At 39.7% G+C, this 23,734-nt stretch overlaps 4 protein-coding genes across 5 annotated transcripts; 2 read left to right on the plus strand and 2 right to left on the minus strand.

Moving 5' to 3' along the window:
* Positions 1-277: 277 nt before the first annotated feature.
* Positions 278-3,221, minus strand: arf6a (ADP-ribosylation factor 6a). The gene is made up of 2 exons (XM_083562172.1): positions 2,792-3,221; positions 278-2,635 (listed from the first exon to the last, which is right to left on the minus strand). Exon 2 carries the CDS (start codon positions 1,993-1,995, stop codon positions 1,468-1,470), a length of 528 nt encoding a protein of 175 aa, XP_083418298.1. The 5' UTR covers positions 1,996-2,635; positions 2,792-3,221; the 3' UTR covers positions 278-1,467.
* Positions 3,222-6,002: 2,781 nt separating this feature from the next.
* prpf39 (PRP39 pre-mRNA processing factor 39 homolog (yeast)) lies at positions 6,003-12,548 on the plus strand. The gene is made up of 14 exons (XM_083562108.1): positions 6,003-6,160; positions 7,381-7,958; positions 8,048-8,173; positions 8,285-8,403; positions 8,561-8,728; positions 8,886-9,057; positions 9,465-9,572; positions 9,731-9,895; positions 10,314-10,440; positions 10,940-11,208; positions 11,365-11,549; positions 11,659-11,733; positions 11,911-12,028; positions 12,141-12,548. The coding sequence occupies exons 1-14, from the start codon at positions 6,148-6,150 to the stop codon at positions 12,219-12,221; spliced, it is 2,304 nt and encodes a 767-aa protein (XP_083418234.1). The 5' UTR covers positions 6,003-6,147; the 3' UTR covers positions 12,222-12,548.
* Positions 12,549-16,071: 3,523 nt separating this feature from the next.
* Positions 16,072-19,253, plus strand: faua (FAU ubiquitin like and ribosomal protein S30 fusion a). Its single transcript, XM_083562173.1, has 5 exons — positions 16,072-16,212; positions 17,156-17,238; positions 17,914-18,058; positions 18,353-18,408; positions 19,080-19,253. Exons 2-5 carry the CDS (start codon positions 17,164-17,166, stop codon positions 19,203-19,205), a joined length of 402 nt encoding a protein of 133 aa, XP_083418299.1. The 5' UTR covers positions 16,072-16,212; positions 17,156-17,163; the 3' UTR covers positions 19,206-19,253.
* A 217-nt stretch (positions 19,254-19,470) lies between these two features.
* Positions 19,471-22,779, minus strand: fkbp3 (FKBP prolyl isomerase 3). 2 transcript variants are annotated; one of them, XM_083562167.1, is made up of 7 exons: positions 22,632-22,779; positions 22,162-22,263; positions 21,906-22,004; positions 21,649-21,784; positions 20,765-20,832; positions 20,581-20,678; positions 19,471-19,693 (listed from the first exon to the last, which is right to left on the minus strand). In XM_083562167.1, the coding sequence occupies exons 1-7, from the start codon at positions 22,734-22,736 to the stop codon at positions 19,639-19,641; spliced, it is 663 nt and encodes a 220-aa protein (XP_083418293.1). In that variant the 5' UTR covers positions 22,737-22,779; the 3' UTR covers positions 19,471-19,638. The 2 variants fall into 2 exon arrangements, with proteins under 2 accessions (XP_083418293.1, XP_083418294.1); XM_083562168.1 differs by having other exon boundaries at positions 20,765-20,829; positions 22,632-22,768.
* Between the last annotated feature and the right edge of the window lie 955 nt (positions 22,780-23,734).

Genomic DNA, 23,734 nt, shown 5'->3' on the forward strand with positions numbered 1-23,734 from the left:
ATGCAACTATTACAAAAAAAAAAAAAAAACTGAATCTTTTCAATCTGAACTGAGGAGGTTCAGGTTTTGTTTAATTCGCTAAACCAAGCAAGAGAGCGTTTATGTTGTATGCAGGTTTCTATAGTTAAGCTGAAACAGCCCTTCCACAAAATACAACAGAAGACCTCTGAAATAAAACAGACCAACACTGACCTAATACTGAAACAATTTTCTTTTCTATTTCTGAGAATGTTCTAAAAAAAAAAAAAAATAAATGAAAAAAATAAATCAACATCTATTTTGTACTGACAGTCTCAAGAATGTGCAGTTTTATTGTTGAATGGGAATACGATTCTTTCTTCGGCATAACACATTGCTGTAAATAATACAACAAATTATTTATTGAAACAAACAGGCTTGTCGGCCAGCACCGTGCAGCTGATGGGTATTGTATTTGCAGATCAGAATCCAGAGCACCATGAAAGATCTAGGTGAGTAAAGGTAGTAGGGTTAGTAAACACTTTGTTGCACAAGGTCAGAGCAGAAATGCTGAATTGCTCACTTCAGCAAATGGCCCTTGTACTGACACCATTACAGGCATCTCTCCCTCTGTAAATTCCACTCACTGGCTCATCTATTGTGAAACACCTTTTGTCCGCGCTTCCCGAAGAAACAAACATTTTAAATACTCATTAACAGTGGAATCTCCACCCTCTTAAAGACAAAACCATAGCCAGTGTCACAAAATGGGGGAAAATGGGATATTAATTCAAAGTTGTTGTTTTGTTTTTAAATAAACATGGAGGTACTGAAATGAGACAGCAAATCGTCTTCCTGTTAAAACACCTCACACAATAAGGGACAGCTTTCACTCTTTACATTTCTGAATTCTTCAGACATGATGACAAATGAAAAAATTGGAAGTTATGATGCCATTCTGGGACAGATAACGTGTCTGAAACGAAAAGAGACCTTGGAGTGTGCGAGTTGTGAGACAAGGGTGGGTGGCAACTCCTACTACATTCATAGGCAAAGTCAGACTTCCATGAACTCAAAAGACAAGCAGAAAACGAACATAATAATGGTGCTGTGGATAAAAGAAAAGATGATCGGGGATCACAAAAAACTGCAATGGCGAAAGAAATCTTAATAAGAGCAAAAGAAAGCTACAGCTCTACGTTTCCAAAAGAACCCTTTCATGTAATCTGAAAACGAAGGAGTGGCATTTAAATGTAATATAATTGTAATAGTGCCAAAAGCAAATGTAAGCGCCAACCAAAAGGATTGGTACATAACACAAAAGAAAATTGTTACAGGGCATGATCAAAAATCAACAGAAATAGGATTATAAGCAAACTTATTTTTTTTGCCAACATTTGCAAAACAAAGTATTTGTTAAATGATTCCGTTTGATTTTTTATTCTTGCTCATTTTAGTTTTTTTATCTATCTATTTCTCTTGCACTGACCAGTTCAACTGAGCAGTACATTAAGATTTATAATTTGAAGTGAGCCAGGTCAGGCCCTCGTATAGTCCATCACCCGTGGTAGCGCATGAGGGCTGCACATACCAATTCCGGTCTCGGATACGGGTCAAGCCAAGCTTCTCCTGGATCTCGTGTGGCTTCATTGCATCAGGAAGATCTTGCTTGTTGGCAAATATCAAGATGATGGCGTCCCTCATCTCACGGTCATTGATGATGCGGTGCAGCTCCTGTCTGGCCTCGTCGATGCGATCTCTGTCAGCGCAGTCCACCACAAAGATGAGCCCCTGTGTGCCTGTGTAGTAGTGCCGCCAAAGCGGTCGTATCTTGTCCTGACCTCCCACATCCCACACGTTAAACTTCACATTCTTATATGTGACCGTTTCCACATTGAAGCCCACGGTCGGAATGGTCGTCACCGACTGTCCCAGTTTGAGTTTGTAAAGGATGGTCGTCTTACCAGCCGCGTCAAGTCCAAGCATCAATATTCTCATCTCCTTGTTTCCAAAGATCTTCGAAAGCATTTTCCCCATCTTGTTGGTTGTGCATATATTATGTTTATTATAAAGAAAGAAAAAAAGGTCTGGTTTTTTTTTGGTAACGTACCTTTGGCTATGTTATGTGCTACTTGTAATACTTCAGCTTTTAACGCAACACCAGCAATTCTTTGTTACTTTAACAGACTGCAAAACTATTGCTTTGCAAACCAAAAGTATGGCTTTTCTTTGATACGAACTTCTGAGATCAATCAATTTGCATACTTCAGAGGAATGAAAGATATTGAAGTTAAAGAAATAAGAAGGTGTGGATAAACCTTCCTGAACCTGTCTCAGTGTCTGGGTGTCTCAAAACCTTTGAAAGAAAAGTCCATTAAAAAAAAGAAAAGAAAAAAAAGAGAAAAATCCACTTTTTAGCTGAATGTGGTTCAGACTTCAGCGCACACAGCGGCCCACAACAGCAGCTCCGACTTCCTCCTTGTGCTCTCCGGCTCTCGACTCCTCATTCAAGCGCCCGGGATTCCCTTCAAGAGTAAACGGTGACCATTGTGCTCTTAATGGCGTAGCAGCAAACTGGAAGGCGTTCAGCCGGCAACGGGGAGAAGAAAGAAAACCAAAAGAACTCCTCCAAAGGTCATTGATTCATCCGAGTTTCCGTTCTCCGTGTCTTCTCCCCCTGAAACACAAGAGCCGTTGAGAAAAGGGAGGGGTAACAAACACGGACCGAGCAGCAACTTTAATCGGCCGCTCCGTCGCCTACTTCCCCTCTGAAATACAGCAACCCGCTGCGGAAAATGACAAAACCGGGAGGGCGAGAAAAAGATCACATTACCTTCCAAACGCGCCAGACTCCCACAAATCCGCTATCCCCGCTCCTCTTCGGTCCCCCTCCAGTCTCTCTGTGTGTCTCTGTTCAGTCCCTCAGTCGCGCGCTGTTACCGGAAAAGGTGCGGACCTGCTTCACCCGCCACTTCCTCTGGAGCGCTCGTGCGCTTTACGCCATTTAGCGCTCGCGCTGCGCGAGGGCTCGAGCTCGAGTCAGCCTGTGCGTGAATGAAATGGACGTCATTCACGTATCCAGCCGCGCTTCCGCTTCACCGCCTCGGGAGCGTCTACTAACCCGAGTCCTAAACGTGCAGCACAAAACGCAACGCACGATTTTTTTTTTTTTTTTTTTTTTTTTTTTTTTTTTTACACAATCACGTGGTTCCTTTTCAAGACGCTACACCACAGACGTACAACCTACCAGAGGAAAAACCGGCTCGGTGGCGTCATTTTACGTGAGGATGGGAGGCGTGGCCCGCTGACGTCATACAGATTTTAAATAATGCTCTTTATTTATTATTTAAAAAGTCTTTTTTTTTTTTCATTGTAACACCAAAATAGTAACAATACACTATTCGTACAATGTTTTCTCTTAAAAGAAGAAGATCAAATAGGAAATAAACTGTTTTTAACTCATTCCACCCCTCAACACAACACCCAGACACACACAATACTTGTTTTGCACATATTGTGGCTAAAACAATTCAGTGTTTGCATGCACATTATTTAGTATTATACACACAATTCCGTCTGTACTAATACAAATCTTTTGTACTGTAGGTGCTTTATACTTGCCACATGTACATTAGAGCGCAGTGAAATTCTTTCTTCGGATATCCCATCAATGTTAGGAAGCTGGGGTCAGAGCACAGGGTCAGCCATGATACAGCACCCCTGGAGCACAGAGGGTTAAAGGCCTTGCTTAGGGACCCAAGAATGTCAGCTTGGTGAAAGTTGGGCTTGACCCCCTGACTTTTTGATCAGTAACCAAGAGCATTAACCACTGAGCTACTACTGTCCACTTTGGGTTTCTCTTGTTTCCTCTCTCCTCCTATAAACCTGCTCGTAAGTGTATTGGCTATTCTAGCCAATAATATCAATTACTGTGTGTACATGGTGTCCTGTAGTGGACTGGAATCCCAACCAGGTTGTATTTCTACATCATTTTCAATGTTTCCAGAACCACTGCAGTCCTTACTAGAGGTTGGAAGTGTAATGTTTCTTGATTCAACAAAGATGTTTTGTAGCAAACTTATTTTTATTTTACTTTTTCAGGACCGGCACAGGAACCAACAGCACCAGCTTGTACTGGCAAATACAAATACAATGTCGCTACAGGAAGTAACTAAGTTATTTTACTCAAGTAGATTTTTCTGGTATCAATACTTTACTTTTACTACTTTTTTTTACTTTTAATAATGTTTTACTTTCATTCATTACATTTGTTTGTGACACAAATATCTGTACTTCCTACTTCTTACATTTTCAAACCAGGCTTGTTACTTTATTTTACTTATTACTGACATGATCAATGTTTTTCTTTTCGTTGCATGTTGTTTTTAGCTCATCAACCTATTTCTTGTTATTGTGCAGCTTTTTCAACCTACCACTGGTGTATCATTTTCTGGCTCTCACACACTAGAGACATAAACTAGGTTATGAAGCTAACAACAAGCACGGCAGAAGGCAAAAAGTAGAATGGCTAACGTGCATTAGACAGAAGGAGTCAGCGATGTAAACATGACCGATAACTGAAACATTCCTGATCACCTGATCGTCGTCTTTTCTCTACTTGTGTTCTATATGATGGTTGTTTCACCTGAACACATCCATTAGATAACAACATTTGAAATGATTTTGTATTATTATATTGATATGATGTGAGGTCCAGTTACCAATGTGACACTAAAACAGTTAGTAGTAATGGCTACTTTTTATTTAAGTTCATGTTAGAGCCCAAACTTCTTTACTTTACCTGGAGTAAAAAATGTGTAGTCAGTACTTTAAATTTTACCAGAGTCTTTGAAAACATGAGTATCTGTTCTTCTACTTGAGTGAAGGATGTGTGTACTTTTGCCATCTCTGGTCCTAACTCTTGAAAAAAAAAAAACGATTGAAATTGCTTAAATGCAACATGTTGTTAACATTTGTACAAACAATGCATGTTCATTAATCATTGATGCACATTATTGTTTGCTATTTGATCATATTTCCCCCTGTAATAAGGGGGATATTCCTGTTTGTTTTCTCATGATATATATATGACTTTCTTAACAATGTACAAGTGCCTTCTGTGCACATACTTTTCCCCCTAGACTTTTTAGCTCTTTACCCTTTGATGCACCCTCTTATCTAGCGGGCCTTAGATACAAACATCTGCTGCAGCTTGCCACATTTGCATGAGGATTATTTCACTTATGATTGCACAAATATTTCACTTGAGATGACCTTAATCGCTGTAAATACTAACCCAAAGCCAATGTGTGTCTGTAATATACAACCAGTATTTGTAAAGTTAAACCTAATGTACTGAAGATTTAGTAGTGTAACTGATTCCACTTCTAGAACAATGTATAATATTCCATAATATGCATCTAGATTTAGATCTAGATTTATACATGACATTTCTGTACAATGTTTGTTTGTGCTATTATATTTGGATTATTTGTAAATAATTTGTATAATATTGTAAATAGCATCTTACACATCATAGTTATTTATATAGATCAATGTTTTTGCATTTTTGTTCAAATAAATAAAAAGCATTTAGCTAAATTTTTTTAGTCAAACAAAAATAGAACTGATAAAAAATGTAATAGATAGATAGATAGATAGATAGATAGATAGATAGATAGATAGATAGATAGATAGATAGATAGATAGATAGATAGATAGATAGAGAGATAGCTTTTGAGCTCTTGAAGAGTTTTATTAATGACACCAGGTGTTCTTGAGTGACTGCTGACATGTTTTTTTTCTCATTCGTTTCTATTGAAAGATTGTAATTTTTGATGCTTGCTGTGAAGTGTTTGCTTTTGTTCAATACGGAAGTCTTAATATTAACATTACATTGATCAAGTTAACAATATGTGAGTGGGTAATCAGCAGATAATTCGGTAAAATGCGCTTTAGTTTAAAGCCGAGAACAGGCCCCAAAACCAGCTTAGGCGTTCACACCTGGCCACTTTACCCGCCCATCAAGCAGCAGTGGTCGTAGTGCGCATGCGCACGGCGGATGTGCCCTTGTGTAGCAGCGCGGTGGTGTGAGGGGGAGGTGTAGAGAACGAGCTCGGCAACGCGGCCACATGTCGTTCAACAGATAACTTCGAAAGCGGAAAGAAATCGTTCAGCGAACACAATTTAATGGAACAATCTGGTACGTAGACGTCCGCGTGGATGTTTTGCATTCGTTTAAAGTAAAATTGTGCATGGATCGAATTTAATTTGCAGTGCTCTCGACGACAGTGTGTATTAGCGGTTAGCTTCGTGGCTAACCGGACTTAGGCCTCACAACCAAAGCGGCGCCGTTAGCTAGATTAGCATGAGCTAATATAAAAAAAATATATACATTTCATGCATCGTTTACATTCATTTTTCTTCCCACGTGCACAATACACACTTGACTTCGGGTATTATTTGCTAAGTGACGTTCTATCATATGGTTAATGAGCCAAAATGGATTAGCTTGCTAGCTGTTTGGTAATTATTAAACAACTTTCCAGTGTAATATGGCTTTAATGGCGCTAACAACACGGGTCCTTTTACATTAACTGCCAGATGGGTATTATCAGAGACACACCTCGTGTTTACATGTTAGTTTCCCCCTATAATTGTCTTAAATGTTAGAGATTTCCTAGACGGCTAAGGCGCTAGCTCGTGGTAGGTGCTTGAGCTTAAATCCGAGCGCGAAGGGCTGTTGATTTGTGGTGTGTGTGTGTGTGTGTGTGTGTGTGTGTGTGTGTGTGTGTGTGTGTGTGTGTGTGTGTGTGGACTCGGCCAAAATGATGTCCGGAATATTCGAAACATGGGGAAACTAGCTTTGAAAGATGTCCCAAAAGGGCATTTGTTGGAACACGTGAATCTTTTGTATCTAATCACTGCTGGTAGGTGGGAAAACGGACATCTCCATTACTTTGCTTGAGCAGATTTTCTCACCTCACATACTCACAAGTATCACTTCCTCCAGGTATTAATATTGGTCTCAGGTAATCCTATCACAAGTGAAATGTTGTAAATAACCTGATCTTAGGTTAAATTTTTTCAATCGCATTCCCAGGGTTTTTTTTTTTTTTTTTTATGCATCTCAGGACCATCCACTCAACCACATTATACACTGACACAATGAGCTGCTTTTTTTTTCTTTCTGATTTTGTAATGTATGCAGCTGTGGAATGATCCAGATGTTTACCACTATTTAATTTGTTAACACTGTGCTGCTATATAGCAATATAAGCTTGATTTGACACAGTATACAAACACGAAACTCTGCATTACCATGTATGTATAACAGACCTTATGACTGATCGGAAATCGGTGGGATTTGAAATTTGATGTTTTACCATAACTTCCTGAATTCAGTATTTTGTATCTCTTTAGATCTGCCATTTTCGGATGAGGCCATGACCGCTATGGTTGGCACAAGTGCCTCTGACAATGGGGGTGCTACTGCTATGGAAGGTGCAGAAGATGGCTTTGTCCCTGACCTTTCTAACTTGGCTCCTGAAGCTCAGTGGACAATGGACCAAGTGCCTGACTCTTTTGCTGCTCTTGCAAATCAACAGGACCCAGAACAGGGCCACCCAGAGCAGTACCAGCAGTACTCAGTAGATGGGGATTCAAATTCAGCAACGGAGCAAAAATCTGCCCTATCTGAACAGCAGGACAATTCGTCATACGTTGATGATGGAAATCAGCCAGGAACAAATGGACAGACTGCAGAGGTGGACCTCAAAGATTCAGAGCTGAGCTCAGAAAAACAAGCCGAAACAGGCAGTTCGGACAGCCCTGCGAATATGGAGCTTGAGGATGGGTCCAAAGAAGAAAGTGAGGGAGGAGATGCCTCGGTGTCAAAAGCTTTACTCCCCACTGACTTTGAGAGGCTCTATAAGGTAGTCGAGGATGATCCTGAGGACTTTAATGGATGGGTTTACCTTCTGCAATATGTTGAACAAGAGGTAAGTGTCATGTTTAATCTTTTCATTGAATTACCAAGAGCATGTCATGGTCAGTGCTAATATTAAAAGCCATGCATATGTTTTTCCAGAATCACCTGCTGGCCTCAAGAAAGGCGTTTGATGCCTTCTTTCTACACTATCCCTATTGTTATGGCTACTGGAAGAAATATGCAGACATAGAAAAGAAGCATGGTTGCATACAGGAGGCTGATGAGGTAAAGTGTCTCATAAATACACCCACGCTTTAATTGACTTTAGATTTTGTTCAATGCAATTAAGTTACAATACATGATTGCCTTGTGGCTAACTTTTTATTCTCTCCTAAGGTGTATCGCAGAGGTCTGCAGGCCATCCCTCTCAGCGTTGACCTTTGGATTCATTATATAACTTTCTTAAAAGAGAATCAAGACACGAGTGATGGAGAGGCTGAGAATCGCATACGAGCGTAAGTATATCGTCTGCGGGTCTAGATGGATGACCAAAAATACGTAAATCATCTTTTGTATGGTTGTTTGTATTTTAGGTGCTATGTTAATATGTAAAGAATATATAAAGTAAAAAATTTCTTCTTTTCCCCCCCCCCCCCCCCCCCCCCCCCCCAGTGCCTATGAGCATGCAGTTCTGGCTGCAGGTACAGACTTCAGGTCAGATCGTCTGTGGGAAGCTTATATCAGCTGGGAGACTGAGCAGGGGAAGTTGGCCAATGTTACAGCAATTTATGACCGTGTCCTGGGTATTCCTACTCAGCTGTACTCCCAACACTTCCAGAGGTTTGTGTTAGATGTGTTTAGTATGTCTGTGTCTACTATTTGAGTCTAACTGATGCAACACTGTAGACATAGTTGGGTTAATAAGCTGTATATTAATGTAGGTGGAATGTAAATTTGAGACATTCCACAGTTAACTGTGTCCATTGTGTTATTCCAGGTTTAAGGATCATGTGCAAAACAATAATCCCAAGCACTTCCTGTCTGAAGAGGAATTTGTTCAGCTGAGGTTGGAACTTGCAGCTGCCAATAAGCCCAGTGGAGAGGGAGAGGAGGAAGTCCCCAGTGAGGAGTTACCACCAGGCACAGAGGACCTTCCAGACCCAGCAAAGGTAAGAGCCCAAGCTGGATTGTTTGTGGGTATTAAACATGCCAGGGATAGGGAGGATCCTACCTGATCCTGGAGAGAAGCAAAACTGTACAGGTTTGAAGAGGTGTCTTTCCGTTAGCAGCCAATGAATACCTGAGGATCCAAGTTGGCATCCAATCAGGGAGTCGATCTAAAAGTGGGATGGGACCGTGACAGAATGACACCGTCCCTCAGCCCTCCCTCGGCTTGGGCGACAGCTGATGTGCAGGGTGTGCATACCGTACTTATCCCAGCGCAAGATGCTGCTAATTTCTCTCGAGCTCATGGTGATGTAAAACCTTGGTAGCTGAATATGCAGTTTGCACGTCACTCGAGATAAGTTGAGCGTGCTGTAATGCGATGTTGCATAATTGTCCATTTCTCCTCTAGAGAGTCACAGAGATCGAGAACATGAGGCATAAGGTGATCGAGACGCGTCAAGAGATTTTTAACCACAATGAACACGAGGTCAGCAAGCGATGGGCCTTTGAAGAAGGGGTAAGTGTTGATTAAAAAAAAAAATTTGTTCATATTTAGAATTTAGCAAGTTTAAATTAACACCTTTTTAGATTATTATTGTACATATGGTTAGGAAGTTGGTTAGCATTTCTTAACAGCGATTTTGATATTTTTTTTTAAACTCCTTTTCAAACTAGATCAAGCGTCCATATTTCCATGTGAAAGCTTTGGAGAAGACTCAGCTTACCAACTGGAGGGAGTACCTGGATTTTGAGCTGGAGAATGGGACACCGGAACGTGTAGTGGTTCTGTTTGAGCGCTGCCTGATCGCCTGTGCCCTGTACGAGGAGTTTTGGATAAAGGTAAATAGAGTTCCTTTCGCAGAGACTTGCGTTCCTCCTGTCCCCCCCAAATCAACGTTTTCACTTCCTCAGTAAAACTTCCTGCACTCTTTGCGTGTAACGTTGATATTTGACTGTATCTGTTGTATTAGGGGATGGCCAGCTTGCCACACAAGATTTGACTCCAGCATATGCCAACTTCGTTGCATCTCTCCGTCTCCCACTACCTTACAGAAACTTATCTTATTGGTTCCATGAAGGTGCTGATGGGTTTAAAACAGAAATTCTCAAAACGATCTTGTCAATGGAAATTCACCGGTGCAGGGATCAGAAATGAAAACTTAATTTCTGTGTTCTTTTCCCATTTCTACCTTTTATTTCCCTATCCCCCTCTCTATCTACACCTCCCTTTCTCATCTTTCCTTCTTTACCTCTAAAGTATGCCAAGTACCTGGAGAGCTACAGCACAGAGGGAGTGAGGCACATCTTCAAAAAAGCATGTACTGTCCATCTACCAAAGAAGCCTACCATACATGTTCTCTGGGCAGCGTTTGAGGAACAACAAGGTGAGCATTGTTCTGCTGATGTACAGTATTGTCCACTTTTTGCATTATGAATGTTACAGCATACAGATCAAGGCTCCCAGGCCTGAAAGAAGTTACACACATATTGTAAACGCATGCAAATGGTATTACTCAATGGTATTACTCAATCCTTTTGTCTTGATCTGACTGAGAAATGTAATGAATGCAGCACAGGGTGTGGTGTTTTAACCACCACTATGTTGCGCATCACAGAATATAGGGTTTCTTTTTACAGACATCATTTTAACTGCATATCAGGATTCAAACTGAAGGTATTATGTTGCTCAGATTCACAAAGTCTTGTACCATATTAAAGTACATAACGTTTAAAGGCCATACAATTTCTTAATGGTTGCTTCTTAGCTGTGATATATTAAGCACTGATCTTTGAGATTTACTGTTATTGCTATTCAACCAATATTCACTACGGATATTGAGGTAGTTTAATTTTTGAGATTGAGGTGTGCCGTTATTTCTCCAGGGAACATTGATGAGGCTCGAGGGATCCTGAAAAGTCTAGAGGAGGCGGTTCCGGGATTGGCCATGGTGAGACTACGTCGTGTGAGCCTCGAACGCCGTCATGGGAACTTAGATGAGGCAGAAGCGCTTCTGGAGGACGCCATCAAGAACGCAAAAAATGGAAGCGAATCGACCTTCTTCTCTGTGAAGCTGGCTCGGCAATTCCTCAAAGTACAGAGGAATGTTGGAAAGGCTAAAAAAGTATTGCTAGAGGCCATCGAAAAGGATGAGGTAAACCTGGCTTTTTTCCCCCCACAAGAACTTAACGTGTTAACTTGGTTAATTTAAATGTTCTAGGAGTTTGAAAAAATTGCTTTTTCTTTTCTTTTCTTTACTGCTGTGAATGTGCCTAACTTTAACCCACTCTCTCTGATCCAATCTCCACAGACCAGTCCCAAGCTCTATCTGAACCTGCTGGAGCTGGAGTACAGTGGAGATGTGCAGCAGAATGAGGCAGAGATCTTGGCATGCTTTGACAGGGCCCTTGCCAGCACTATGGCGTTAGAGTCACGTGTAACTTTTTCACAGCGAAAAGTCGAGTTTCTTGAGGACTTTGGAAGCAATATAAATGTGTGAGTTAAACGTCTGATAAAAAGTTATCCCACCACTTATTACATTCATTTTACAACCTTAGCATGTTTAAAACTAGATCTAAAAATCTGCTTTGCCTTTCTTAAACAGGCTTGTAGCCACTTATGAACAGCATCAGAAACTTGTAAAAGAGCAGGAGTCTCTGAAGAGGAAAGCCGAAAATGGGTAAGTCAAGTATTGAATATTTGTACTGGGGGTTCATTGATCATTTTATATGTTCACTCTTTAACACTTTAGTTTTACATGCTGCTCTTTTGGGGCATAAATTGTTAGTCTTTCTTACAGAAATCCTGAAAATTTTTCAACATTAAGTTTTATTTTTATTTTTTGCATGTCACAAAGGTCACAAGAGCCCGATTCAAAGAGGCAGCGCATTGACGATGGCTCTGCAGCATCTGGTCAGATGATGCCAGACATGCAAGCTAATCATGGAGGATACAACTATAATAACTGGTATCAGGTGTGTGCTTTTTTTTTGTTTTTCTTTTTTTTGTTTCTTTCAGGGATTTTTGCTTAAATTGTACAGTGCTCTGTTCTGTTCATAAGCTTTGTTTTTTTTTTTATATATATAGCAATACAACTCTTGGGGAAGTCCGAACACTTGGGGCCAGTACAGCCAGTATGGCCAGTACTACCCACCACCCCCAACATGAATGGAACCCGGAAATGGATTGATGTTGAAGTCCCTTTTACCTGTTCTTATTGCTACTTTCAACATTCTCAGTCTTTTGACATGTTTTCGTGTTCTGAGCATGTGTTTTGGAATTGAGGTTTTTTTTTTCCTTTCCTTTTCTGTAAAGAAGTGCGACTGTTTAATTTTAGTGTGTTCTTAGTTGTTTCGGATGAAAATATTTGTTAAAGAAGGAAATATTCTGAAATCTTTTTTCTTCTCCCACAAATGTCATCACTGATTTCAGAGCCAAATGTGAAATGAAGGCTTTTTATTTTGAATTAATTTCATAATAAAGAGGTTGCTGAGACACTTGCCTTGATTTTACTTAACTATTAACTTCAGATGTGCTACAGATGACACTGCTCATGTATTCACACATTTGCAATACTTTGGAAGGGCAATTTGGAAGTAAATTAAATATAGATGATGAAGACCCACTTTAAATAAAGTGTAAAGAACAAGAACATCTTTCAGCTTCTCGCAATAGGGGTCGCCACAGCGGATCATCCGTCTAACCCTAACCCCCCTGTCCTCTACATCTGCCTCTTTCACACCAACTACCTGCATGTCTTTCCTCACCACATCCATAAACACCCTCCTTGGTCTTCCTCATTTCCTCCTTTCTGGTGGCTCCATACTCTGTATTCTCCTAACGATGTACCCCATTTCCAAACCAGCCAAATCTCGCCTCCCCCGCTTTGTCTCCAAAACGTTTCACATGCGCTGTCCCTCTCATAAACTCATTTCTAATCCTGTTTATCCTCGTCACTCCCAAGGAAAATCTCAGCATCTTCAGCTGTGCCACCTCCATCTCCACCTCCTGTCTTACTCAATGCCACTGTCTCTAATCCATACATCGCAGGTCTCAGCACAGTCCTATAAACTTTCCCTTTCATTCTCGCAGACACACTTTTATCACAAATCACTCCTGCCACTCTTTTCCACCCACTCCACCCTGCCTGCACTCTTTTCTTCACTTCCCTAACACACTCTCCATCACTTTGCACTGTTAAACTTAATTCCCCTGTAGTTACTACAGGTCTGTACATCGCCCTTGTTCTTAAAGATCGGTACCAGCAAACTCCTCCTCCATTCCTCAGGCATCCACTCACCTTCCAAAAACTTGTTAAAATCTGGGTAAAAACTCCACTGCCATCTGTCCTAAACATCTCTATGCTTCTACCAGTAAGTAATTTGGTCTAAATGACTTTCCACTTTTCATCCTCTTAATCTCTGCTCTCACGTCCTCCTTACTAATCCTATCCACTTCCTGCTTCACCATCTCCACACCATCCAACCTTCTCTCTCCTTTTCCTCATTCATCAGCTGCTCAAAATACTCCCTCCATCTTCTCAACACACTCACCTCACTAGTCAACACATTTCCATCTCTATCCTTTATTGCTCTAACTTGCAGTACATCCTTCCCAGCTCAGTCCCTCTGCCTGGCCAATCGGTACAAATCCTTTTCTCCTTCCTTAGTGTCCAACTTCTCGTACAGCTCCTCATATGCCTTTTCCTTGGCTTTCGCCACATCCCTTTTTACCTGCTGCCACATCTCCTTGTACTCTTGCCTACTTTTCTCATCTCTCTGCTGATCCTAATCCTGTTTCACCAACCTCTTTCTCCTTGTGCTCTCCTGCACTTTCTCATTCCACCTCTTTCACCCACTTCCTCTTTGTCTTTCTTTCTATTTCCAAATGTCACACCAAATACCTTTCTAGCTGTCTCTCTCATCACTTCTGCAGTAGTTGCCCAATCATCCGGCACCTCTTCACCACCACAAGCCCCTGTCTGACCTCTTCCCTGAACCTCACACTATAGTCTTCCTCCATCAGTTTTCACCATCTTATTCTTCTTTCAGTCTCCTTCTCTTCTTCTTCACCTCTAAAGCCATCCTACAGACCACCATCCAATGCTGTCTAGCTACACTGTTCCCTGCCAACACCTTACAGTCCCCAATCTCATTCAGGTTGCATCTTCTACGTAGAACATAGTCCACCTGTGTGCATCTTCCTCCACTCTTATAGGTCACCCTATGATCCTTCTTCTTCTCAAAATACATGTTCACCACTGCTATTTCAATCCTTTTAGCAAAATCTACCACCATCTGCCCTTTTACATTTCTCTCCTTAAGGCCATACCTACCCATCACCTCCTCATCACCTCTGTTCCCTTCACCTACATGCCCATTAAAGTCTGCCCAAATCACCAATCTATCTTTCCTAGGTACACTCTCCACAACTTCTTTTAACTCACTCTATAGTCACTGATGGCATTAATCATCACCCCTTTAACTTCCTGCTTCACGTTCATCCCCCTATCAGAAACTCTCTTCACCTCCACTACACGCTTACGTTACTCTTTCTCCAGGATCACCCCTACACCATTTCCCTTTCCATCCACATCATGATAGACCAGTTTAAACCTTCCAATGTTCCTGGCCTTACTCCCTTTCTACTTGGTCTCCTGAACACACAACATATCTACCTTTCTCCTCTCCATCATATCAGCTACCTCTCTTCCTTTACCAGTCATATATATATTAAACTTATAAAATATTAAGTTTATATATGTTAAGTTGAAAAATAATGGATAAAAATGGTGTGTACTGAATTTGGTCTTTTATTGTCAATTTACTTCACATTAAGCAATTAATTTATATGTTAGAAAGATGCTTAAAGTGAAACTTTGCCTGATGTTTTCATATTCTGGCCTCATCAGCTGCTTGCAGTTATATGGTACAATTGTATGGGAGGAGCTTCAGCACAAAATCTTCTCACATTTCTTGCTGAAAACCCCAGTCTCTCCATATTCTAAACACTATGATATTAAAAAAGACGACATTTCTTTTTCCAGAGGTAGCAGAGCTGGAGATTTTGAGGTTTTCATTGGGAGTGACGAGGATGGACAGGATTAGAAATTAGTTTATTAGAGGGGCAGCGCATGTAAGACATTTTGGAGACAAAGTTGGGGAGGCAAGATTGAGATGGTTTGGACATGTTCAGAGGAGGGACATGGAGTATATCGGTAGAAGAATGCTGAGGATGGAGCCACCAGAAAGGAGGAAAAGAGGAAGCCCAAAGAGGAGGTTTATGGATGTGGTGAGGGAAGACATGCAGGTAGTTGGGGTGAAAGAGGCAGATGTAGAGGACAGGGGGGTATGGAGACGGATGATCCGCTGTGGCGACCCCTAGTGGGGGAAGCTGGAAGAAGAGAAAGAAGAGGAAGAAGAGAAAGAAAAAGAAGACGAAGAAGACGAAGAAGAAGAAGAAGAAGAAGAAGAGATAACCTGTCTATAATAGACATAAATAGAATAAAGCTGATCTTTTAGCTATCTAGCGCCTCCTTTTGGCACGTTCACCTGGTTGCATAAAATGTCAACTTCCTGTGTCATAAATATAAATCGTAATTTTTCTGTTTTAGTTTTCCTTTGATTTTCCTTTTCTCTTTCCGTGCAACCACGAAGACACGGGGAAATTACTAGTTTTTTTCCCCTCGTAGTTTGTTTAGGAGTATTACAAAAATTAAAAATAATTAAATGAAAATTTCTAAAATGAAATTTCAATATTATGTTTATTAAAGTTTGTCCTTCGCTGCATTGTCATATTTTTATTATGGGAACTAAAGTCAGACATCGGGATTGTAGACGTATTGGGGGATTTGCTTATTGAAAATGTAGGATTTTATTTTATTTCTGATAAAAAGAACGAAATGAACTAAATTACTCCAAAAAAAAGATTCGTTTATTTTGATAAACCAGATAACCCCCCCAAATTACTAAAACGATCCGATCTTTCCATCACTATAATAAACTTATTTCTAATTAACCGCACTGCTCTGGGGCAAAAAATGGCGCTTTTAAGATAGTGACGTCATGCCTACCCAGAGTTCTTCGCCGCGCACATGCGCACATCAGACACGTCGCTGGTCCTTTCCTCGCTCCGTGTGGACCGATCAGCACCGTGTGATGTGAGGCCCGTCTCTGTCTTTATCTAATAACTCCTGTTTCACGTGTAGTGTCGGGTTTAGATATCACTCATGTGCGTGTATAAACTGATGTATATGTGATGTGCGAGTTTTCAGGGTAGTGTGTTGTATATAGGGGTTATTATAGGGATATTTCTGACCGCGTGCCCCTGGCTTGTGAGTGGTGAACTAGCCCATGCTAATGCTAACATAGCACACGGCGTGTGTGACACACAACCGTTATTACACGACACGTCCTCATTCCCAAATCGATTACTTTAAACGGGTTGTCTGTTTTAATCCGGTTTTTTAAGTATTATTAGTACTCGGTGTGTAGTCAGCATGATTATGGATAGTTTACATTTTGTGAAAACGGGCCCCGGAAGTGAAAAGTGACGGAGGAAAACAGAATAAAGTTAATGATAACTTGTGGTCATGTTAGTTATATTCACTTTGTTTTTTCTCACGACACCTGCTTTCGAGTTGATCTTGGTTAGGGTTGATGTACAGAGCTTACAGGCGATGCTTTTGGATATTTCGTGTATGACGTCACAGTGGGGGGGTGCAAATAAAATAAGGCAAGACGTTTTTTTGTTTCATTAGGAGTAAGAATTGTAGTGAATGTGTCTTGGAAGGACGTAGCTCTGGGTTTTAAGTATCGACACGATCTTCTTTTATCACTTGTGAAATGTAAATGTTCAAACTAAAGACCTCTTTTTACGCAAGAACTTTAGCAGTAGCTGCTATTGAGCCAACTGTTTAAACACAAAGATCACGTTTTATCTGTAACTCTTTCCATAATCCTTAATCTTTGTTTTTTTGCTTTCCTATTTTGTCAGTCTACCATGTTTATGTATTTATTGATGTCAATTGTTTATAAGCATTGATGATGATAAAAAAAAACCTTTATATGCTTAATTAGTTTTTCTTTTTTGTTCTTTTTCAGCAATCACCATGCAGCTCTTTGTGCGTGCACAGAACCTGCACACCCTTGAGGTGACAGGACTCGAGACTGTCCAGGAAATCAAGGTGAGCAGTACATCCATCTCATTTACTTTGTCCAAATACTGAGTTTTAACTAATGAAGGCCCACAGTGAGCGAATTCAATCCTTAAAAGCAAAGTTGGTTTAAAAAAAAAAAAAAAATCACTCCTAATCGAGCTTCATGAAATACATGATAGTGTGCTGATCAAATTTTCGTTTATCATTTATCTTGTGATATTAGATTACAATTTTTAATTGCCATCCAAACAGTGGAAAATGTAGAAAAAAATTCCGCTGCTTATTATTGAGGACAGCCAACAGTTTGAACATCGAGTAGAACAATCTTACTGTGTATGAGAAGAATGCATTTTTTTTATGTACTGATTCAGGAGGTGTTTATTAACTCGGGGAGGATCACTGATACACTAGCTAGAAGACTAAATATTGGAAAACCATAAATGAGCATCCCGAAAGGATTCAAATTATTAGACAACCGCTGAGCATGGTGGAAACAATAGGTAATTGGGTGGGTTTGAGGTTTTTTGAGGACTAGAAAAACACTGGCACAGCAGATCCAGATGGTGGGAAAGTCACTAAGCACCTGTAAAATTACCGCCATGATAATGTAGTCACCTTTTCAACTTTGAGAATTGAATAATGCGGCATGTGTTCTGTGCTACATAAACAATGCTGACTAAATGTGGTTTGTGTTTGTCTCAGGCCCATGTTCAGACTCTGGAGGGTCTGTGTGTGGAGGACCAGGTGCTTCTCCTGTCTGGCACACCTCTTGAAGATGCCTCTACCCTTGTAAGCTGTGGAGTTTCAGAGCAATGTACTCTGGATGTTGTTGGCAGGCTTCTGGGAGGCAAGTACAGTGTTCAACCGCTCATCTGTGTGAACTTGCACATTTAAAGTCTTAAGTTATATGTAGCATTTAGGAGCTGTTATTCAGGGTTAATGTTCAGTGCAGATCAGTGAGATTCCTAAATATCATTCAAGTGAAAGTTAATGTACAATCAAGCAGGCAGCTTGTGCTTAGATATTGGCTGGACATGATTGTACATTTAATAATGAAAGGATCACCAATCACATGTTTTTCGTAGTTAAAGAAGAGCAATGAGTTCATATTTAAACAAGCTTTATCTTTTCCTCTTTCCAGGTAAGGTCCACGGTTCTCTGGCTCGTGCTGGAAAAGTACGAGGACAGACACCCAAGGTGAGTGCAAAAGTGCTTTTTTTTCAAATAGCTCACAATAAAATGGTGTTTTGATGTTTGCGAATGGTACATGTCTTCAACTATAAAACCTTTAAAGCTAGTATAGCATGAAGCATTTATTTTTTTTTAATCTTGTAATTTATGAATTCCCTGTTGGATGACTTTTTTTTTTTTCTTTTTTTTTTTCCCCCTTATTAAAATTTTTAATTCATGAGAAATGTTTGTACCAGGCTTTCTCTCTTGAACTATAAAGTAGTTAGGTGTTCATTATTTTTAGATTTTCCTCTACAAGTATTCAAATATTAGTTTCCCTGAAAATAAACGTTGCTCCGAAAAGAAGCCCTCGTATGATTCTTTTAAGTGCTTGTAATATAAGCCCTAGTTAAGATAGTAAGCCGGCATTTACAGGTTGTGTCTAAGTGGAGGATTTATAGATTTAAGTGTACCAGTAGATTGTTGTACATAAAAATACGACATCCCTGAAAATAAGCTTTACCGCCTCTTTTGGAGCAAAAATGAATAAGACCCGGTCTTATTGTCATGGTAAACACTATCCGTTTGTTATGCTGCACTCTAGCAAAACTATTTTATGGGGTATTTGCATTGAAAGTGTTTACATGTTCACAGTCATGTCAGTTTTAAAAGCATATCTTGTCTGCTATTCGTTTCAGGTGGACAAGCAAGAGAAGAAGAAAAAGAAGACCGGCCGCGCCAAGCGTCGCATCCAGTACAACAGGCGCTTTGTGAATGTGGTGCCCACCTTCGGAAAGAAGAAGGGTCCTAATGCCAACTCTTAATTTTTCTTCTGTAACATGTGTTCATAATAAAGTTGCAGGATACATGTACAGCTGTGTACTTTTTTTTTTTCTTGTCTACCTTCAGTATCATGTAACCTGAATCAAGGTTGTTATTGCTATTACTAAAGAAAGTTTAAGATTTGGACTTTTGATCAAAAGGGGTTCAAATCCTGAGCACCTGAGCTTAAGTTCCTTTGGATGAGGGTGTTTGCTAAATGCTGTAAACGCAAGAGAACTGCACAAATGAAGCAAAGAGAAACACACAGCCAGCTCAGAATTTTTTATTAATTTCCTTTAACATGTGTAGTATAACATGGTTGTTTTGCAATCATGACCTGTAGTATAGAGTATTTTGCAGTGCATTACAGTTGAGTTTAATATGAACGCTGATAAACATGCCCCAGAGTCCTGCTGTAATGTTTCAGCCGTGATCCTAATCGATGGCCACCAGTTCAACCTCAAAAATAAGTTTCGCATTTGGTGGGATTCTGGTTTAGGAATTAAGGAAAATTGTGCAATGGTAAGAATTTATTACAATAAACCACCTCAGTTTAATCTTAAACCTCTGGCCTGAGATTTAGATTTGAATGATGGCAGAACAAGCCTAAGGAAACCAGTGTTTATACTGTAATGCCTTAATCATGAATAAATGGTAAAATATCAATCTGAATGCTGCATCACTTAATTCACAACTTGCAGCACAAAAACAGGAGCACGTTTTCATTTCAGTGGCACAAACAGACATTCAGTAGTGATTGCAGACATTGGAAACAATCTGATTAATTGATAGAAGTTAAAATTAAATTACTGAACGATTTTCAAGACCATACTTTGGGTATATTCTATAATTACAAGGACTTGAATGATGAATGATTTATTTAAACACGTTTTAAATCCATGCATATTCATGGATTCAACTGAGTTTTTTTCCCGCCCCCTTTTTTTGGAGTGAACCGTTAGTTCGTTCTTTGTAGCAGGTTTAATTTGACTGTTTTTTTCCCCCCTTTAAATAACTTCAAGAGAGAAAAGAAAAAAATGCTGGCACATGTTTACTGTTTATAAATGCGAACATGAAACAGTTTGTTTCATGAAAGTTACATAAACTACATATAATATGATGTGGGGTTCTTTAATTAATAAACAGAAAATAGACAGATGCTAAAAAGCTGCGGTATAAAACATCCATCTCTGCACTAATGGAGCATCCCAACACCTAGTTTTTAATTGTTCTCCTGTAACAGCATTTTTTTGCTGCTGTTCTGACAAGGAATTGAGAATCAGTTTCACAGGCCTCAAATGTGTTTAAATAGTCTGTGGGATGAGCAAATTGGTTAGCACATGTTTAAAACCGTATTTCAATGCTATGAAAGGATACTTAGAATCAGGAAGCCCCTTTTTACCGTAAGCCCATTCTGACTCGATTTCCAAGCGTGCAGTCTCGCCTTTGCTCATGATCAGGAGCCCCTCGTCCCACTGCAAGTTAACATGCGAGTGTCAAAACAGAAGAAAAGAGGCCAATAAAAAAGCATTTGATAATGTGATAAACAGAAACCACTCACCCCTCTGATAACTTTGCCAAGCCCGACTTTAAAGGAGAGTGGTTTAGTCTGTTTCTTTTTCCGTGCTGCTGTGAAGGACAGTCATGAATAATTAATCTTTATCAATAAATTAGGGGTCTGTTCCTCATATGTCGATTACTTCATGGAAAATGTCAGCCATTAATACCATAAAAATTAAATCATATATCAATATTTATAATCAATGTGTAATTTTAACTTTATAAAAAAAATTATTATAGGATTAAATTGTTAATTGAATTTAGATTTGAAAAGTATGCCTTTTGTTGAAATGTTGCTCTATTCCACATTGCCCACAATTTCATATTGACTGCTTGTTTTTAGAGGAGAGCCAGGGATAAGTGGAATTTGAATTTTCAGGATAAAAACTGATTATGTGCATAGTATTCTGAATAAACAAATACAATTTTTTTTAATTAGCTACAAATTGAGAGTTTGCACCTATTCATCTGTACACACTAAACGAGCCAAGTCTCTACTGTAATGCAGCGACTCTCATATACACTGTATGGACAAAAGTATGTGGACACCTGTGCTTCACACTTGTGTTGATCTTTTACAAACTTTTAACATAGAACTTGAAGCGCACAATTATATTATGTCTTTGCATAGTGTAGTTTTTAGATTTTTCTAAATTTTGAAAGAACTTAAGTGTCCTGAACAGACCCCTGATTTCAACCCCAATAAACATCTTTAGAGTGACTTAGAACATTGACTGAATCACTATTTAACCTCACTAATGTCTGTCCGTTTCGTTCTCTCTCTCTCTCTCTCTCTCTCTCTCTCTCTCTCTCTCTGAATACATGTGACTGTTAACCATATTTGATGTAAACAGTATCAAAGTGCCATTTGTATAGCAGTCCAACCTGAAGGGATGTTGGTATCAAAAACAGTGCCATCCTCAAGCGTGCCAGTATACCAACATGACACTGTGTCTCCCTTTTTGGGAAAGTTGGTCTTGTCTCCTTTCTTTAATACTGACTTTGTGAACTTTGGGGGGCCCTGTGTGGGGAAAAAAAATATTATTATTTTTTTTCTGAAAGAAGAAACTATTTCCTAATGCTGAACGTCATTCTTAGTCACTCAAGTAACACCATACAGCATGCAATCTAACAATCTTCACCTCATCTACGACTTCTGTTTTTGCGTCTTTGGGCTTCTCGTCGATCTTCACAGCTTTCACCTGCTCAGACACCTGCTCCACTTCTGTGCCTTTAAACTTCTGCCAACATCCAGCATAAAAACAGCCCGTCATTTAAGCTTTTGCCCACGTATTCACCAAATGGGCTGGTTATTTTCATATTTATACGGAGAAAAAAGCCAACGCGCAATGAAATATCTTCTCGGAGGTCATGAAAATGAAACCCTATAGTATTTACCTTGCTCTCAAAGAGCTGGTTGTAGGCGAGAACGAGCTGCTCCTTTTTTGCAGTCTTCACAACATTTTTGATATTTCCCATGAGTTTGTGTTCAACAAGAAACTGGAAGAACAGAGGAATAATGAGAATTTCTCACAGTGTATTCAATATACTAAGCAAGAGCACAAATGTGTAGACGGAAGATGTTTAGTGGTGAGACAAGTCTGCTGTTTTTTTTTTTTCTAGTGTCACACTGAAACGACTCTTATTTAGATTGCGCAATACTGAATACAATATGCTGACCTCGAAATAGCCTTTACTACAGTACATACAATTTAGAAATGATTTTTACAGCCCACACATTTAGTGATAGGAAGCCATCTGTACTGCACACTACACACTCTATATTGACGTTAACCTGCATGCATTATTTTCGGAATGAAGCTCAATTGCATGTAAAGCTTCTCAACACAAATATGTGGTGTGAATACCGAATGTGATGCATTGTCCTGCAGAAATTTGATAATGTCTTTTTTAGGTATTTCGTCACTGTTCAGCTTCTCATCGCTCCACTCTCGTGCGGGTTCGGCAGCCATTTTGCTATCGAACGAACCCTGACCTCCAGCAGAACAGCCAATCGGAATGCTTTATGCGTGTTATTCGCCCCATCCTCACTGCTGCCAAACATGGTGACTTTTATTACACTTTACACACACACACACACACACACACACACACACAGAGTCCATTTAATTAGAAACACTTGTACACATGCACATCTATCTACGTGCTAATCATATGGTTGTAGTATTATGTTCTTTACGGTAATGTTATGAGGCATATAGTATGATTGGGAACCTATATCATGTGTGTTACGGTACTGTTGGGAGAAGAATAAAAGTTCTGTCTGTCGCGTCGTCAATTTAAGAAAGGTTAATGTTGTATTTATTAAACGACATAACAATAGTGACAGCATTATGCAGACACGGGGCACGAGCTTTACAGACAAAGTGTAATCTCTATAACTTTAATTGTAGCATGGTCCGGTTTAGGTATTCCATAAACTCGACTCTTACTGGACAATATGGGCATTTAGACTGGAAATATTGCTGAAACCCTACAACCATGGTTAATGACATTAGATCTTTTGAGTTTGCCTTGTACTTTATAAACACACCTGCTGTATCAAACACTGCTGAAACAACTGCCCGCCTTCATCAAAATGTATTTTCACAAGCTGCTGCCAATAAAGTTTAATATGCTGCTGTATGTCCTGTATGGACCTGTTGCCGGCCCTTCAAAAAATAAAAACGTATCTGGGATATCTACCTTCTGATTATATATTTGGTATTTGCATCAAATGTGTTGCTCATTGCCAACTTGCAGTTTCTTTTAATTCTAACAAAAATTTTCAATACTTGCACATATAAAATTTGATTAAAATTCAAGGGCAGTGAAATGATCAAAGCTGTTATATTGCACTGAATGACTTTCATACAGATCCTTCCCGGATTCATAGTACAGTATAATGCAAAAACAGGAACGCAAAGTGAACAGCAGGTGGCAGTATTAACTAATTAGTGGTGCATTACTG

Source organism: Silurus aristotelis (assembly GCF_946808225.1).
Source record: "Silurus aristotelis genome assembly, chromosome: 15".
Classification (NCBI taxonomy): domain Eukaryota; kingdom Metazoa; phylum Chordata; class Actinopteri; order Siluriformes; family Siluridae; genus Silurus; species Silurus aristotelis.

What these genes read in the sequence shown, in the direction of transcription:
- arf6a (XM_083562172.1), bottom strand. Translation starts at nt 1,995, where the DNA reads ATGGGGAAAATGCTTTCGAAGATCTTTGGAAACAAGGAGATGAGAATA.
- prpf39 (XM_083562108.1), top strand. An exon ending in TGCAATATGTTGAACAAGAG is followed by an intron (nt 7,959 to 8,047) that starts GTAAGTGTCATG and finishes ATGTTTTTCCAG; the next exon opens with AATCACCTGCTGGCCTCAAG. An exon ending in ACTATAATAACTGGTATCAG is followed by an intron (nt 12,029 to 12,140) that starts GTGTGTGCTTTT and finishes TTATATATATAG; the next exon opens with CAATACAACTCTTGGGGAAG.
- faua (XM_083562173.1), top strand. Translation starts at nt 17,164, where the DNA reads ATGCAGCTCTTTGTGCGTGCACAGAACCTGCACACCCTTGAGGTGACA. An exon ending in TGTTGGCAGGCTTCTGGGAG is followed by an intron (nt 18,059 to 18,352) that starts GCAAGTACAGTG and finishes TCCTCTTTCCAG; the next exon opens with GTAAGGTCCACGGTTCTCTG. An exon ending in TACGAGGACAGACACCCAAG is followed by an intron (nt 18,409 to 19,079) that starts GTGAGTGCAAAA and finishes TATTCGTTTCAG; the next exon opens with GTGGACAAGCAAGAGAAGAA.
- fkbp3 (XM_083562167.1), bottom strand. Translation starts at nt 22,736, where the DNA reads ATGGCTGCCGAACCCGCACGAGAGTGGAGCGATGAGAAGCTGAACAGT. An exon ending in TGATACCAACATCCCTTCAG is followed by an intron (nt 20,833 to 21,648) that starts GTTGGACTGCTA and finishes TGTCCTTCACAG; the next exon opens with CAGCACGGAAAAAGAAACAG. An exon ending in AAGGGGCTTCCTGATTCTAA is followed by an intron (nt 19,694 to 20,580) that starts GTATCCTTTCAT and finishes TTCCTAAACCAG; the next exon opens with AATCCCACCAAATGCGAAAC.